Source organism: Lactuca serriola, chromosome 4 (genome assembly GCF_051521515.1).
Source record: "Lactuca serriola cultivar US96UC23 chromosome 4, Lser_US96UC23_V15, whole genome shotgun sequence".
In the NCBI taxonomy this organism is placed as follows: domain Eukaryota; kingdom Viridiplantae; phylum Streptophyta; class Magnoliopsida; order Asterales; family Asteraceae; genus Lactuca; species Lactuca serriola.
Genome location: NC_136411.1, coordinates 214240903 through 214257060, shown reverse-complemented (window position 1 = coordinate 214257060; position 16158 = coordinate 214240903). Strand labels below are relative to the sequence as shown.

At 30.9% G+C, this 16158-nt stretch overlaps 1 protein-coding gene, 1 long non-coding RNA gene and 1 other non-coding gene across 4 annotated transcripts; all 3 read right to left on the bottom strand.

The window, feature by feature from the left end:
* Nucleotides 1-1093: 1093 nt before the first annotated feature.
* LOC145100535 (6,7,8-trihydroxycoumarin synthase-like) lies at nt 1094-2774 on the bottom strand. The gene is made up of 2 exons (XM_079037776.1): nt 1858-2774; nt 1094-1764 (listed from the first exon to the last, which is right to left on the bottom strand). The coding sequence occupies exons 1-2, from the start codon at nt 2731-2733 to the stop codon at nt 1150-1152; spliced, it is 1491 nt and encodes a 496-aa protein (XP_078893902.1). The 5' UTR covers nt 2734-2774; the 3' UTR covers nt 1094-1149.
* Nucleotides 2775-3791: 1017 nt separating this feature from the next.
* On the bottom strand, nt 3792-6196 carry LOC145103257 (uncharacterized). 2 transcript variants are annotated; one of them, XR_013706411.1, is made up of 5 exons: nt 5487-6196; nt 5361-5417; nt 5006-5253; nt 4752-4844; nt 3792-4168 (listed from the first exon to the last, which is right to left on the bottom strand). It is a non-coding gene; the product is annotated as an uncharacterized LOC145103257 (long non-coding RNA). The 2 variants fall into 2 exon arrangements; XR_013706410.1 differs by having other exon boundaries at nt 5361-5395; nt 5487-6194.
* A 9512-nt stretch (nt 6197-15708) lies between these two features.
* On the bottom strand, nt 15709-15815 carry LOC145103400 (small nucleolar RNA R71). The gene has a single exon (XR_013706494.1). It is a non-coding gene; the product is annotated as a small nucleolar RNA R71 (small nucleolar RNA).
* Nucleotides 15816-16158: the final 343 nt, after the last annotated feature.

Sequence of the window (16158 nt, the reverse complement as noted above, 5' to 3'; positions counted from 1 at the left end):
AACTGTCTCCCGTCATTCTTTTAAAAAATGCCATTTTTTTCATTACCAAGCAATAAGCTGATGTAGATTATCATACGTGTCAATAGGTAAAAATGGGCTAAACTAATGCCAAGTGGAATGGTGACATGCTGAATAGGTAAAAATAGACTAAACTAAATAAATTTCTCAGTTTTTTGGGTTTTCTTTTTATTCAAATTTTTTTAAGGATTTTTTAAAAATATTTCTGAAAAAATTTAAGAAGGTTTCCGTTAAAAAATAGTTAAATGGTGGTTACTTAAAAATGGAACACAAGACAAAGGATAAATTTAAAAGTACATATCTAGAAAAAGAACACTTTCTTTTCTTGATATTATTAATCAATTTATTCTTTCTCCAAAAGAAAATTCATACATATTTTACATTTTACATGGTTATATATATATATATATATATATATATATATATATATATATATATATATATATATATATATATATATATATATATATATATATATATATATATATATATATATATATATATATATATATATATATATATATATATATATATATATATATATATTTGTTTCTTACTTCCACAATTTTTGTCTATTTTAGTCCCTGGATTTTATGTTGTTTTTTGGCAAAATTGGTCCCTGTACTTTGGCAACTTTGGTCCTTATTTTTTAGCCATTTTGACACTTTTGGTCATTGTAATCGATATTTTTACATTGTTTAGGAACCTTTTAATATTTAAAGTTTGGCCACAAAACTTTAACGGTTTGACAACTCTGATCCCTTTTCTATTTAGGAACCTTTTAATATTTAAAGTTTGGCCACAAAACTTTAACGGTTCGACAACTTTGATCCCTTTTTAAAAAACTTGCTAATTCCTACCACTTTAATTCTTTAGCCATTTTCACACTTCTGGTCCTTGCAGTCAAAACTTTTACATTTTTTTCATAAAAACATGAACAAAACGGTCCGGGGTAAAGCCCGGGCTTGTCATCCTTGCACTTTCTGCGTCTGTCATATTTATCGATTCGGAAACAACATTGAAAGCTTCTGGCCCCGCGTAACGGGGGTAATCTTTCTAGTTTTTATTAAAAACATTAATTAAATTAAAAAAAACACCCATCTTACTAACCTTGGCTAGAAAACACAAATATCAGTCTTTTACAAATACATGAGCTACAAGGCAAAGATCATTCTTCTTATGTATGGTTACCCCAGGCATAACATCAAAGTCTATATCAACACTGTTCTTATCATTCGGCAACCCCCAATCAAACAAGTAAACAAGATTAGCAAGCAAAAGTTCCACAATCATCACTCCCATTGAGATTCCAGGACATATTCTCCGGCCAGCCCCAAACGGAATCAACTCGAAATCATTCCCTCTAAAGTCAATATTGCTACCCATAAACCTCTTCGGCAAAAACTCCTCTGGCCTTTCCCAGGATTCAGGGTCCCTTCCGATGGCCATTGCATTCACGAAAACAAGTGTTTTCTGTTTGATTTTGTAGCCATGCAAAATGGTATGTTTTGCTGTTTCTCGTGGTATTAGAAGAGGAGCCGGAGGGTATAACCTCATGATCTCCTTCACCACTGCTTTCATATAGGTGAGTTTTGAAAGATCATCCTCTTCTACTATACCCTTCTTTCCCACCAAATTTCTCACTTCTTCTTGTGCTTTCTTCATTACTTTAGGGTTCTTTATCAGTGATGTCATTGCCCACACCACAGTAGCCGTACTAGTATCTGTTCCGGCTACCAATACATCCTAAAAGAAGAACGAATTAAGGAACAATGAGAGAGACAGAGAGAGATGGAGATAGGGAGAACTATAAACTCTTGTTCAGACATTAGTGATTACCATGAGCAAGGCTTTAATGTGATCGTACGTGAGGCTTAAGAGCTGTTCTTCTTTGAGTCGTAATAAGATGTCAATAAAATCTTCTTCTTTCTCACTTGATTTGGGGCTTAGATGTTCATCAATAAGTTTCTGATAAAAAACATCAAAATACTGGAAGCATTTATCCAGACGACCAGTCTTGCCCAATAACCTATCAATCAAACTCACAAAAGGAAGACCACGCCAAATATCAGAAACGTAGAAATCAGCAAATATCAACTCGAGTTCAGTTAGTAGTCGAAGAAGCTCCTTTCTTTCATGTTCATCTCGGAACTTCTTGCCATAACCCACTCTCATCATTATAGTACCCGCCACACTCTTCACGAGTTCGCTCAAGTTTACAGGCATAGACGAAAGAGCCATCTCATGTATCTTCTTCATGGCACTCGAGACCTCTTCTTCACGGATATACCTAAAAGATTCCACCCTTTTAGGTCCTAACAAATGAAGCTTAAAAATCTTTTTCATCTCTCTCCAGTACTTGTTGTAGGGTGAAAAGGTCACATCAAGGCCGTTGTAAGATAACTTTTTTAGTACAACAAATGATGGCCTATTGCAAAAGATGATATCTTGTGTTTTTAAGACTTCTTTCGCTAGACTCGCTGAAGAAACAACGATTACTGGGATGAAACCGAAGTTAAGGGATACGATTGGACCGTAGGATTTGGAGAGCTGCCATAGGAAAGTAGGGATGTTTGAGTGATAGATTATGTGATGCAAGTTTCCAATGAAGGGTAGTCCAAGAGGGCCTGGTGGAGTGAAATTCGATCTGCCTTCGATGATTTTGGAAAGAAGGTAGAGGAGAGGAACAAGAAGAAACAGAAAAAGCAGACCCATTGTTGACTGTTAAGGTGTTATGGATTTCCAGTACTAGTAGTTTTGCTTTAATACTCTACAAGTCTACAGGAATCTAAGATAAGAATGCTGTGGATTCATGATGTCTATACACGTGAAGTTCACATGCACTTTTTTTGGTTGTTATAACGTACGAATGTTTGTACAATCTTGACATTGTGTGATCATATATATATATATATATATATATATATATATATATATATATATATATATATATATATATATATATATATATATATATATATATATATATATATATATATATATATATATATATACTAGCTGCTTACCCGCGTAATGCGACGGACGACAAATATTTTGTTTCAACCATTAGTTTTTTCGGAACCAAAACCATATGAACCATAAATGTAACGAAAAAAGTTAAGGACAAAAACAAAGAATCTAAAAAACCACCGAGACCACAAAACGCAATTCGTACCGTACTTCACAAGATATCAGTATTTATTTATTTAATCTATGCTTATTGTGCTTTTAATAAAAAGTTACATACAAATTTATAGAACATAAGTATTCAAATTATCTTTATCCACATATGTTACGATTAATCTATATATATATATATATATATATATATATATATATATATATATATATATATATATATATATATATATATATTTTGTGTATGTCTTCCTTAAAACCCATGCTTGTTAACAATTGATCTAAAACTCAAAACATTTAATTCATGCTTTCAAAACTTGTTTCTTTTCTTCAAGTGCTTTCTTCCCAAAGTATCATTTTCTAACCAATAACAATATAGGTAAAATGATATTGAGATTTAATCCCATGATAGAACCCATAAACAGAAAAGCATAAATCTAAAATGAGTTTTAAAAATGTATTACTAAAAAGAAAAAGTAAACTTACAGTTGTATATGATATTGTGTGATTGTCAATAACTTTAGGAAAAATGATTATCTAAGTAAAACTTTAACTTTCAAAGTTATGTGAATCACTATGAAAACAATTATGTTCCTCACTTCAGGTAACATTTTTCTATGACCAAAAATCTCATATTCATACATTAATAGCATTTTACTTTAACTTTTTTTTGTCATTAATTGATTCGTTTGATGAATAATGAAGCAAGTGAAGCAGATCTGGGAAAGGAGCTACCAATATTTCCTTCACAATTGCGTTATACTCTTTACTAAAAATCCAACATCCCCAAGCTCACAATCCTACTAAGCCAATAAGTTCATGTAGATTATTTCCATACTTTGCAACCCAAAACAGTGTTGTTTTGTCCCAAAAGAGAATGTAAAGAGAAAAGTTGCTAGTTGGAGCTACATGATAAACATGTCAACCATCATCATCTCTTTAGTATGATCTCCATATCCGTAATAGTGTCCATCGATTTCGAAAATGAACCACCCACCTTATCATGATTATTCTGAAAGAACATAGAATTGTATTAATAATAAAAAAAAAATCAAAAACTTAAAAGTTCAAGTAGGTTAACAGTAATATAACAAATTTATCGCATTGTATTTTCATATTTCTAACATATATGTCAAAATAAATAATCAATTAAAAAAATGCCCAAATGCATTACCCGTTACTGTTAAAAAGGCATAGCATTAATAATGTATAAAATGTGGTTATAAAAAATTACTACATGTCAACCAAACATGATTCTACAATGTTTTTTGAAATCTTACATCTCTTAGTATTTCCACAAGCTCTTAGGAGACTTTGCAGAACGACATTAGTTATTACTTTTTCTCAATGTTGTCCCCTAAATCATTTAAGGTTGTACATAAAAACACTTGACTATGTGAGTATTGATATTTATTAACATTTAAAAACTTAAAAACAATAGGCATGACGTTTCCTTTTACAATGCCTACATTTATAGGCTATTGTATTAGATAGAACACAACTTGCACCAGCCAATTATTACAATAATGTATGAAAAATTAAAATTAAATAAAAAAGGAACATTTAGAAGCTAGAAGGGTGTAACATACAACAACCTGATGAAAGTTATTTTTCCTGCATTATGAGCACCCATTATTCTAAGAGCAAAAAATACAATTGCAACGTGTGTCAAACACCATTAATAGTAACTGCAACATATATACAACACCATTAATACCAATAATAAGTCTAAGAATAAACTGTTCCAGAATAAAAAAAATTGTGCAAGTAGCTCCAGAAAATGCAACTATAAAACAAATTTTGGAAGTGTAGATTCACATCGAACCATTAGACTGGATCCTTTACTTACATTTGTTAGTTTTGTGTTCTTGAAAAGATGACATCTAGTCTTGAAAAGATGACCCCCAATCTCATTTCTCTGTTTATCTCTCATAAGCCTTGCTATCCTAAAACCAAAAAATTGTGAACCATCAGAAAAATCATGTAGAAATAAATATAATAAAAGATGATAAAGAAGGCTATTTTCTCCACTGAAACATCCATTAGAGATCAATAACTCGACACAATGATTGGATGCTACTTGGGTTTGCTGTAAACCTATAACAAACAGTAAACACAAACAAACACCAGGATGGTCGATTAAATAAGAGAGAGAGAGAGAGAGAGAGAGTGTGTGTGTGAGGGATAAGCGAAAACTCTCTTACTGGATTGAAGGGAACATCAAGTCATACAGTAAATTCTACAGCAACAACAAAAGCCAACTAAATCACAAGATTATGTCAAACACAAAAATAATTAATTGAAAAAGAGGGGATGGAAGAAAGCCTCACCTGATAGAAATCATCATAATAGATGACGTGGTAGTGTTCCTTAATTGGCTCAAGTACTCTACAACCATGTCAGAGGCGAAGGTGTTGGTGGCAGATAGGAATAGGAACGATCGGTATGTTGGTGGTGACGTTAGGAATTATGAAATGGCAAAGTGTAGAGAAGGATTTTTCAGGTGATTGAAGGCGACAGTAAGAGGGAAAGAAACCCCGATGGTGCTGCCGATGCGGTGTCGTAAAGATAGTGGTGAATGATCAGCGAAAGTCTAAGTTAGAGAGAGATGGTAGGGGAGTGATGGTGCCGACGATAAATTGTGGCTTAGGGTTTGAGATATAGAGCATCGTGGTGAATGACATTGTGGTTTGCAATAACATAATGATATGCTAAAACCAGGCACCCGCCCTGGCCTTTAACAAAGCATTAAAAGAAGAGGACAGAACCAGCGATGCAGTTGCCGGAAGCAGAGGCGATGTGAGAGGGGGTAAATATTGAAATCAGGGCAAGCCAAGTTATTTAACATAAATTCGAGAATGAGAGTGTTGGTGGTGGTTGCATTGACTGATGAGGGAGATAACAGGGTCGACAACTTTTGTTTTTGAGAGAATAAAACGAGAGAGTTTGTGAAGGAGATGGAAGCCGAAATAGTTGGGATTCTAGATGGGCCTGAATCGATTAATTTTAGCCGATATATCTGGATTCTAAAAGGATTAGGTACGATCTCATCAGGGATTAAGGGGCCAGCTCAAAAGCTCGAGTGAAATAAGAAACCTATACATTGAGTGATTGTATTTTTTTTTTTTTTCTAAAACACTTGGACGACTTAAATTATAATATTATAATATTATAGGTTTGTTGTATTTTAAGCTTAAATATTTGGACGTTTTAAAAAAATATTATTATTATATTCAATTTATTTATAGAAAAAGTGGGATTTTTTTTATAAAATAGTAAAGATATATATATATATATATATATATATATATATATAGATCTGGTAAGAAATTTTTTTTGGTAGAAAGGTAAGAAGTTTTTTTTTTCTACATATTTTTTTGACGAACAAAATAAATGAATCACTAGATGATTCACAAGAAAAAATTCTTAAAAACACATATTTATGGTTCATTTTTAAGTAAATTAAGAAAAAATTCACTTTTATGACAATTTTAGTGAATAACCACAAAGTCATTGTATAAATGAATCATCGAGATGTTTTTTTGAGAATTTTTTCTTGTGAATCATCTTACAAATGAATCATCTAATGATTCATTTTGTTTGTTCGCGAAAAAAATATGTAGGAAAAAAACTTCTTACCTTCTTACAAAAAATTTCCTTCTTATTTGATCTTGACTCTCTCTCTCTCTTTCTATATATATATATATATATATATATATATATATATATATATATATATATATATATATATATATATATATATATATATATATATATATATATATATATATATATATATATATATATAGGTTCAGGTTCATTAGAGACCATTCTAATTTTGTGAGACCGTGAGACCAAATTTAAAAATAATTTTAAAATGCAGAATAAATGGAAAAATCTAAAAATTCTTTTTTTAAATATTATTTTCGGAACTTGAATTAACTAAAAAAAATAAAAAAATAAAAATAAATTCTATTTTTTTTGAAAAATACGTGAAATATTCTAATAGAATATTACACTGACATATTCTAAAAAATAATTTTAAAATGCAGAATAAATGGAAAAATCTAAAAATTCTTTTTTTAAATATTATTTTCGGAACTTGAATTAACTAAAAAAAATAAAAATAAATAAAAAAATAAAATAATTCCATTTTTTATGAAAAATACGTGAAATATTCTAATAGAATATTACACTGTATTTATTTTAAAAAATAATTTTAAAATGCAAAATAAATGGAAAAATCCAAAAATTCTTTTTTTAATTATTATTTTCGTAACTTGAATTAACTAAAAAAAATAAAAAAAATAAAAAAATACGTCTCACGGTCTCACAAAATATAGGTGGTCTCAAATGAACCTAACCCTATATATATATATATATATATATATATATATATATATATATATATATATATATATATATATATATATATATATATATATATATATATATATATATATATGAATGAGTTCTATGGAAAACAAATAACTAGGGCAACATCTACCGGAACCAATAATCAAATGACACATGTCCATTTCTTTATTCACAAGTAATGTATTGTGGAAGTTATTGTGAAAGTGATGTGTTGTCATGTTTTCATTGGTTCAAATATGTGTTGCCCTAATCATTCATTTTCCATATAACTCTTCCATATATATATATATATATATATATATATATATATATATATATATATATATATATATATATATATATATATATATATATATAAAGGTTGTGATGAACTTATATATATCTAAAGGTTGTGATGAACTGTACAAGTAAGAACGAAAAACAAAATTGTTTAATTACTCCAAATGTGAAATTATAAAAGTTAGGAAGGCCAAACTTGTTACTTATGGAAATAAATCATGATTTATTAAATGGAATTAACTATTAAATTTGAAGGATTGTTATGTAACTTCTATTTATTTAAAAGAAAAACATTCATTTAATTAAAAAGGTGAATTTAGGTAGGGTCAAACCCACATCAAACATGAATGAACACGTGTAAGGAATGAGATTTTGGCGGGTAGGAAGTGACATTTTTCATTTATTATTGAAGAAACAAATATATATATATACACACATTATATAATTTTTTTACATTCGGGCCCTATTTTTTTCGGAGCCGCTCCGAGGCCCTGTACACCCTTAGGGCCGGCCCTATATATATATATATATATATATATATATATATATATATATATATATATATATATATATATATATATATATATATATATATATATATATATATATATGAAAAAGTTCAATAAAGAACCATTATTAATTAAGAAACCAAGTAATTATTCCAAAGTGTCGAAATTTAAAGCGATCAACGGCAAAAAGAAGGGTTGTAGACTTTTACAATGAAATCACAACAAAATCCATTTCTTTTTTTCATTTAAATTTTTTTAGGCCATGTTTTTTATCGAAAAAAACCGAATATAAACCGTTGTTCACGAGTTTTCATCATCTTTCCAAAGAGATCCATGATGATATATAAAAAACGAACCTTTTTTTTTTTGAAAAAAACCCACTTCATTTTTTTTTTTGAAAAGTTAAAGTCTATTTTTTTATAGAAAAAAGAATTAATAAATATATCAAAATTCATGATTTTTTGTACTTTTTAAACATATATTCATATTCATGTAAAAAAATGATATTTCAGTTCAGATTTATATTGTAAACCTGTTCAGATTTATATTGTGAAGCTGTTCAAATTTACATTGTGAACCTTCTCATATTCACAGTGTCCATAATAGTAAGTCAGATTCATAGTGTTAATCTGAACTGATCGGAACTTTTTCACATTGTGAATGTTAAAAATTAAAATATTTACAGTTTAGATTCACAGTGTGAATCTACACTAATCGAGGTTTTTTTTTTTTTTTTTTTTTTTTTTTTTTTTTTTGTGAACTTTCTAAGATTCACAGAGTGTATAATAGTAAGTCAATTCACAATGTGAATCTGAACTATTCGAGCCTTTTCACCTTGTAAATGTTACAAATTGAAATATTTATAGTTTAGATTCACAATGTGAATTTACATTATTTGAGTTTTTTTTTTTAATAAATCGGTGTTGATATTTATTAATAGAGTACAAAAAATTTATATTTTTGGTATAATTTTTTTTTTGATAAAAGTAAACTTTAATATTGAAAAAACTAACAAAATGAGGTGAGTTTTTTTCGAAAAAAAATTTATTTTTTATATATCAACATGAATCTCTATGGAAAGAGGACGAAAAATCGAGAACAACGGTATATTGATAAAAAAAAGTGGCCTAAAAAAATTTAAACGAAAAAAAGATGTGAGTTTTTTGGTAAGGAGGTGGATTTTTGGTATAATCCGGTATGTGTCTGTCCAATGTAAAAGTGTACATCTATTTCCTTGGCCGTTGATCATTATGATTTCCGACGCTTACGATTGGTTCCTTGTTAATTATGGTTCTCTATTGAACCTCACTATATATATATATATATATATATATATATATATATATATATATATATATATATATATATATATATATATATATATATATATATATATATATATATATATATAGGCTTAGATTATTTTGTTTTTACAAACTATTGTGTGCCAAAATGCACAAATCTGGACCAATGGATGGAATTCATCAATGGACAAGATTTTAGAGTGTATGATATTACAATGGGATAGCATGTACCATATAATCACACAAATTTTAGCAAAAATGTATTTTGGACAATTAAGTACAATTATAAAAGGAAATTTTCGGATCTTTATGGATAATTAATTCTCCTAATTTTAAAAATATGATTTTTTTTTAATTAATTCAATTTTTATTCTAACATAATTTGTAAAAATAACCGATTTATTCTGTCAGAATATTTTTTTAGTTAGAATGATGCTCTTTCAGAATTTTATTCTATTTGAATATTATTGAATAATAACAAAGTTCTGGAATCCGAGGTTGAAAAATAACTACATTCTAACATATTTTGTCAGAATAACATATTGCCAATCATAAACTATTAAATACATTCTGAAAAAAATACACAAAATAGATTCTTGAACTAATAATATACCAAATAATTAATTGTGATTCTTTGAATAATAACAACATTCTGAAAGAATAACAAGTGTAATTTTTAAAAAATAACAACATTCTTAAACACTGAGTGTGATCATTTTTTAATTCATTCTTCAAACCTTTCCCATCAGTTCTTCAAGCCATTCTTCAAGCCATTTCTATCACAAATTCTGTTAGAATACAACAATAAAATTCTGTTAGAATACATTATCAACATATAAATATTAAAATTTTATCAAAATGAAACAGTAAAATTCTAGCAGAATTTGTTATCAACATATAAATAATTAACCATAAGCATAATCGGAAGACATGAATAAAAAAAATTAACATATTTTTATCCTCTCAATTTATTAACAATCAAATGAATAAAAAAAATTAACAGATTTGATACTTCCATGGTCCTGCAAAACAATTTATAATAAAAGTGAAACAAAGTTGATTCAAAAGTTTTGTTAAACACCTTACTTACAACAAAAACCTTTATGAAGAAACCATTTATATTTGCCAAAAAAATAGTTGAACTTATATAAAAAGATTGGATAGAAAATCTAGAAACCTGATTTAAGCATTTTATCGAGCAGTTGGTATGCAGCATGAAACTTTCTTTAAATTCTCAATAATGATAGCTTATCCCGTGGCCAATCTTGAAACCTGTGAAAAACATGAAAAACAAAAATCCTGTCTCTTAGGATTTTTAACAAACAATTGGTAGGCACTAAATAAATAATTAGTTGCTCAATGTCTTTTTCAAATTCAAGCACAGGGGAGCTCAAACCTTTTATCACTCCATCCTCCTTCTTAATTGGATTACGAATGACATGATTAACCATTGGAGAACTAGCGATATCAGCCATAACCACTTTAGAAGAAATCTTCGATCCCATCACAGCACCCTCAGAACCATTCGACAATCCCAAGCCCTTATTCTCAATAGAAATCGCATCACATCCAACATCCAAAAGGGAATCCACCAAATTCACTCCAGACCTAGGGCCTTCAGATTTACTCACATCACTCGATCCTTTTATCATAGGAGATTTCACTTCTGATTCAAACTTATTGACAAGAAGAGTGACTGATTTAGCTTTCAGAGGATCAGATGGTAACTTATAAGCCTCACCAGAATCAATTTTCAGCTTGTTTCTCGGGTTTTCATTTTCCCCTTTCTTTTCATAATAACATCAGGTTCCAAATTAGGAGGAACCCCCTCCATGAGAACAACACCAACAATATCCACGTAATAAGGAAGAAGAGACGAACATATTAAGACCAGCCATGAGCTAATCCGCCACCAGAGGAACAAACGGCGCTGGAAAAATGAAGGTGAAAATCGCTTGATGCCTTCTCGACCTGATGAAGAGGGAGGAAGAAGATATCGGGTCTCTCATGTGCCTGCTGATCGAAAAAAGAAAAGAGCAGGGATTAGGGTTAGTGAGATGAACAACGAATTTAAAAAGGATCTGCGATACTCATTTAATGATTTTCCAAATATACAACATTTAATTTTCGTTTATAAAGGTAAAATGACTAATTTACCCTTTATTATTTAATTAATGATTTCTTTTTTCCTAAATTCTGATTGGAGCATTTAGGCACACAATATTTGCTAAAAACATTTGAACCTATCTCTAATATATATATATATATATATATATATATATATATATATATATATATATATATATATATAGAGCTAGGTTCAGGTAATTTAAAACTATTGACTTTAGTTGCCTAGGTTTTCTCCATCGACTTTTTAAAACCACCACCTATTCAACCCCAACCATTACTGCCGATGTTGAAGGGCACAACATAACCATAATTACTGTCATCACCGATGGTCCTCCACCACTCGTCGCCTTCATCCACCAATGTCGGCCAGCAGGCGTAATCAACTGCAAGGTTCGATTTGAGACAAGCAAATGCAATTGCGCTGTGAAGAGGCATCATGGATTCAACCATTCCCAATGCCCTAACAATCCTGAAGAATAACACCACAAAGTTTAAATCAAATTTTGCAGAATTTAGAAATAAGGTTGGTTGTAGTGCGTGTTTTGGTGTGTTTTTTTGTATGTGTAATCGGTAAAGCATCTACCTTGAAGCTGCACCAGGGAGTGTTCTTGTAGATGACAAAAATGGAGAAATATGTACATGTTTTGGGGCTAGGGTTCTTGAAATTATGGTGGTTTGAGATGCGATTGTTTGCATACCAGACATTAACGCTGATCTGCTTGCAGATGCAATTGCGTTGTGAAGAGGCATCATTGAGGATATCAGTGCAAGCCCAAATTTTCAACTCCGAATCTTAGATCGTTCGCAGGTAAGAAGTTTGCAATATCTCAATTTTGAGTTTTCTGTTTGACCATTCAATGGCAAATATCCTTAGATCAATCCATTTAAATTCAAAACCCGATTTTATTCGCTCCGATTATCACACTACCGACTGCGAATTCAATACCATTTGTTCCGATTGTAATCACTATTCTGATTTTGACTTTTTATTGATTGACAATCCAAATTGAGATACAATGCAGTTCGTGCGTTCATCATCTGTTCATCATAGGACTTCAAGTTTTGCTTTTAACAAACATATGTGCAAGAATATTTTTTTTGACTTTAACAACTTCTTGTAGAATAACCATAGAAAGGTAAGAATGTTCTGATCTTTTGCTTTCTCGATTTTATTATATAAAAGGTGGAGAATGTTCTGATCCATTGTTTTGACAAAAATTCAGTGGAGTGTTGATGGGTTTTGATTTTGATTGTTCTTGATAGAAATGGATGAATGGAATGGATTTCTGGGGTTAATGTTTTATAGGAAATTGTTTCTTTTGCTTAAAAAAATTCGATGTGGTGTTTATTTCTTGAAATTGCCATGGAAAGAAGATTAAGAAATAATAATGAGTGGTTGTATTTCTCATTTGCAGGTATACATGAAATCAAGAACAAGAATGTTCTTGTTTTCTTGGTTGGGAACGAAACGAGAGATATCAAAGCAAAACATGGTACATATGAAACTTACAACATTCTACTGGAATGGAATCTTGAATTCTGATTCGGTCAGAATAGAATCTTGAAGATGAATATTGTATGGGATGAAGATGAACAATGACCACCAATTTTACAAAAAGAATGGATTATTCTACCAGAATAATATACAATATAATGAAGAAAATATATGTAATAGTATATTTGATATTGCCATATTTATACTTATTTTTAGGCAATATTTAAGCACATTTTTATTAAAAAGTTGGTAATTTGTTTAGAATAATGGTACTTATGAGCTTAAATGTTATTTACAGCAAAAAAGAAGACATTTTGAAGAAAAGGGACTAAAAGCGTTAAAGAAAGAAACTTTGGGAATTAAAAGATTAAAAGTGAAGAAAATCTGGAAAAAGATTATTCACGACGTGAGACTTAAAGAATTCACGATGTGAATCGTTGGTTCTAGAAGATATGTACGTGGGTGAAGGAATCCTTGATGGGCACGGTTATCTACAATTCATGACGTGAATATCTTATTATTCACGACGTGAATTTATGGATATCAGCAACTATATAAATCCTTGACCATTACGAATAGAGAAAATTTTTGGCTGGAAAGAGGAGTTCCAGAAGACGATTTTGAGGAGAGAAAAGTTCTGGGAAGAGGCTTTCAACATCAAAAAGAGTGAAAGTCCATAATTTAGTTTATTTTAGTTAATTAAGAACATGTTTCCAATCAATTCAACTTGTGTTATTTTGTTAGTTGCTATGATGAGCAGCTGAATCTAGCTACTCTTGTTTAGCTAGATGAAGCTTCTAACTTATGAATAGCTCAATTTTTATGGATTTATTTAGTTGGTAAAATTGTTTGTGTTTGATTTGTATTACCTAGCATGCTTATGTTTGTTTCTCTAATTGCTTGATTGCATGTTCTGTGTAGCTTAGTGACCATTAAATGCATGAACTTGTTTACCTAATGATTTAGTGAACATTGAATTGTTAGAGGTAGGATTGACCAATCTTAGTTAGTAATTAGAGTAAATAAGCTTAGCTGTGCTAGAGAACGTGTATTGTGACTATAATTGCGTTTATATAACAAATCTTACATAGCGTATTTACATTCATAATTAGTTCCGTGTTTAGTTGTGTGTGAACATACATGGTTTGACATGAATTAGTTAATTATTGGTAAAGTTAGAACTAAATTACTAATATAATTAAAACCAACTAGATTATCCATAAACATTAGCTAGCCATAAGAAAGAAGTGGATTCAAACTAAACAAGAGTGTGTTTTTACTTATTGAATTTGAATTAAAGTTCGTATGATCTTGTAAATTCAGATAAAACCCCTTTTAAACTTGTTAATAATTAGGTTAATTTAATAGTACGTAAATTAATTAGTAACACCGTTCCCTGTGATCGACACCCGACTTACCCAAACTATACTGTAATCTGACTAGGTACACTGCCTATAAGTGCATAGTTAGTTTAAGTTTGTTAGGTTATAAATATTAAAATTAGTGGGTACTTTTGTGCACATCAAGTTTTTGGCGCCGTTGCCGGGGAACGGCTTAGATTATTAGTTTATTTGGTTTCATTAGATTAATCGAACCCTTTTTGTGGAATAAAATCTGCAAAAAGTTAATTAGTTATTTATTTGTTATTTTAGCTTAGTTGGTTAGCATATTATTTTGTTTTCTATCACAGAATTCACGACGTGAGTTTTAATAAGCTTACGACGTGAAAGCTGTGATTTCAGTTTTTAGTATTTTCTTATTTTAGTTCAGTTTTACGTTTTTTTAGTTTAGCAAGTTGTAGGAGTTCATGACCCGAGGCTCAAACACACCCTTGGTGTCACCACTTGAAGATCCCGAGTCTGCAATTCACAAGAAAAAGACACCCTTACAAGAATTAAAGTCATTTTTGTCAAGAAAGTCAGGAAAGAAGACAGGAGAGTCAAGTTCATCCGCAAGGCACAAGAGCAATTTTGAGCACTTGGATCAAACACCCATCCAAACCGAGTCCGAATACGATACCGAGCCGGAATTTGAAGAACACACGAGCGAACCCGAGAACGAGCCAAGGAACGAGATGGAAACAATTGAAGAAATGTCCATGGGAGCTTACAAGAAGCGGATCCGAGAAGATATGGGTCCCGGTTTAGTCCAACCCGCAATACCTGCCACTGCCACATTCGAGTTGAAGGGGCACATCTTGACTGCACTAAAGGATATCCCATTTTTTGGGAAAGATCATGAGGATGCTTTTAAGCATCTCGATGAAGTCAAAGACATTGCGGATTACTTCAATGTCCCAAATTTCAACAGAAACACCGTCTTGCTTAGGATGCTTCCCATCACTTTCAAAGGAGCTGCTAAGGAGTGGTTAAAGTCACTTCCACCGGGTACAATTACCACTTGGGCTCAAATGCGTGAGCAATTCCTGGACCAGTTTTGCCCACCATCCAAGATAGCCAAACTCAAGAAGGCAATAGCCAACTTTGAGCAACAGCCGGGGGAGTCATTATATGAAGCATGGGAGTGGTACAAGGGCTTGCTCAGAAATTGCCCTCAGCATGATCTAAATGTGCAACAAGAGATGTCGATCTTCTATGATGGGGTCAACGTTATGACGAGACAACTCCTTGATTATCAAGGACCTTTAACAAAGAAAAATCCAAGGGAGGTTAAGGAGCTGATTGAAGAATTCGTGAAGCACTCTTGCGAATACCACAACCCTATGCAAGATGGAATCAAAAGCAGTGGAGGGGTCCAAACTGAAGAAATAGCAGCTGTGATGGCTATGCTGAATAATTTGGATCGAAGGATAACACAAATGGACCATTCAATACATGCCATAAGAGTGGGTTGTGAGAGATGTAGTGGTCCACACTTGACCAAGGACTGCAATTTAGATGAGTTTGGG

Coding starts and splice junctions, on each gene's coding strand:
- LOC145100535 (XM_079037776.1), bottom strand. CDS start 2,733: ATGGGTCTGCTTTTTCTGTTTCTTCTTGTTCCTCTCCTCTACCTTCTT. Junction 1,765..1,857: donor ACATTAAAGCCTTGCTCATG/GTAATCACTAAT, acceptor TTCTTCTTTTAG/GATGTATTGGTAGCCGGAAC.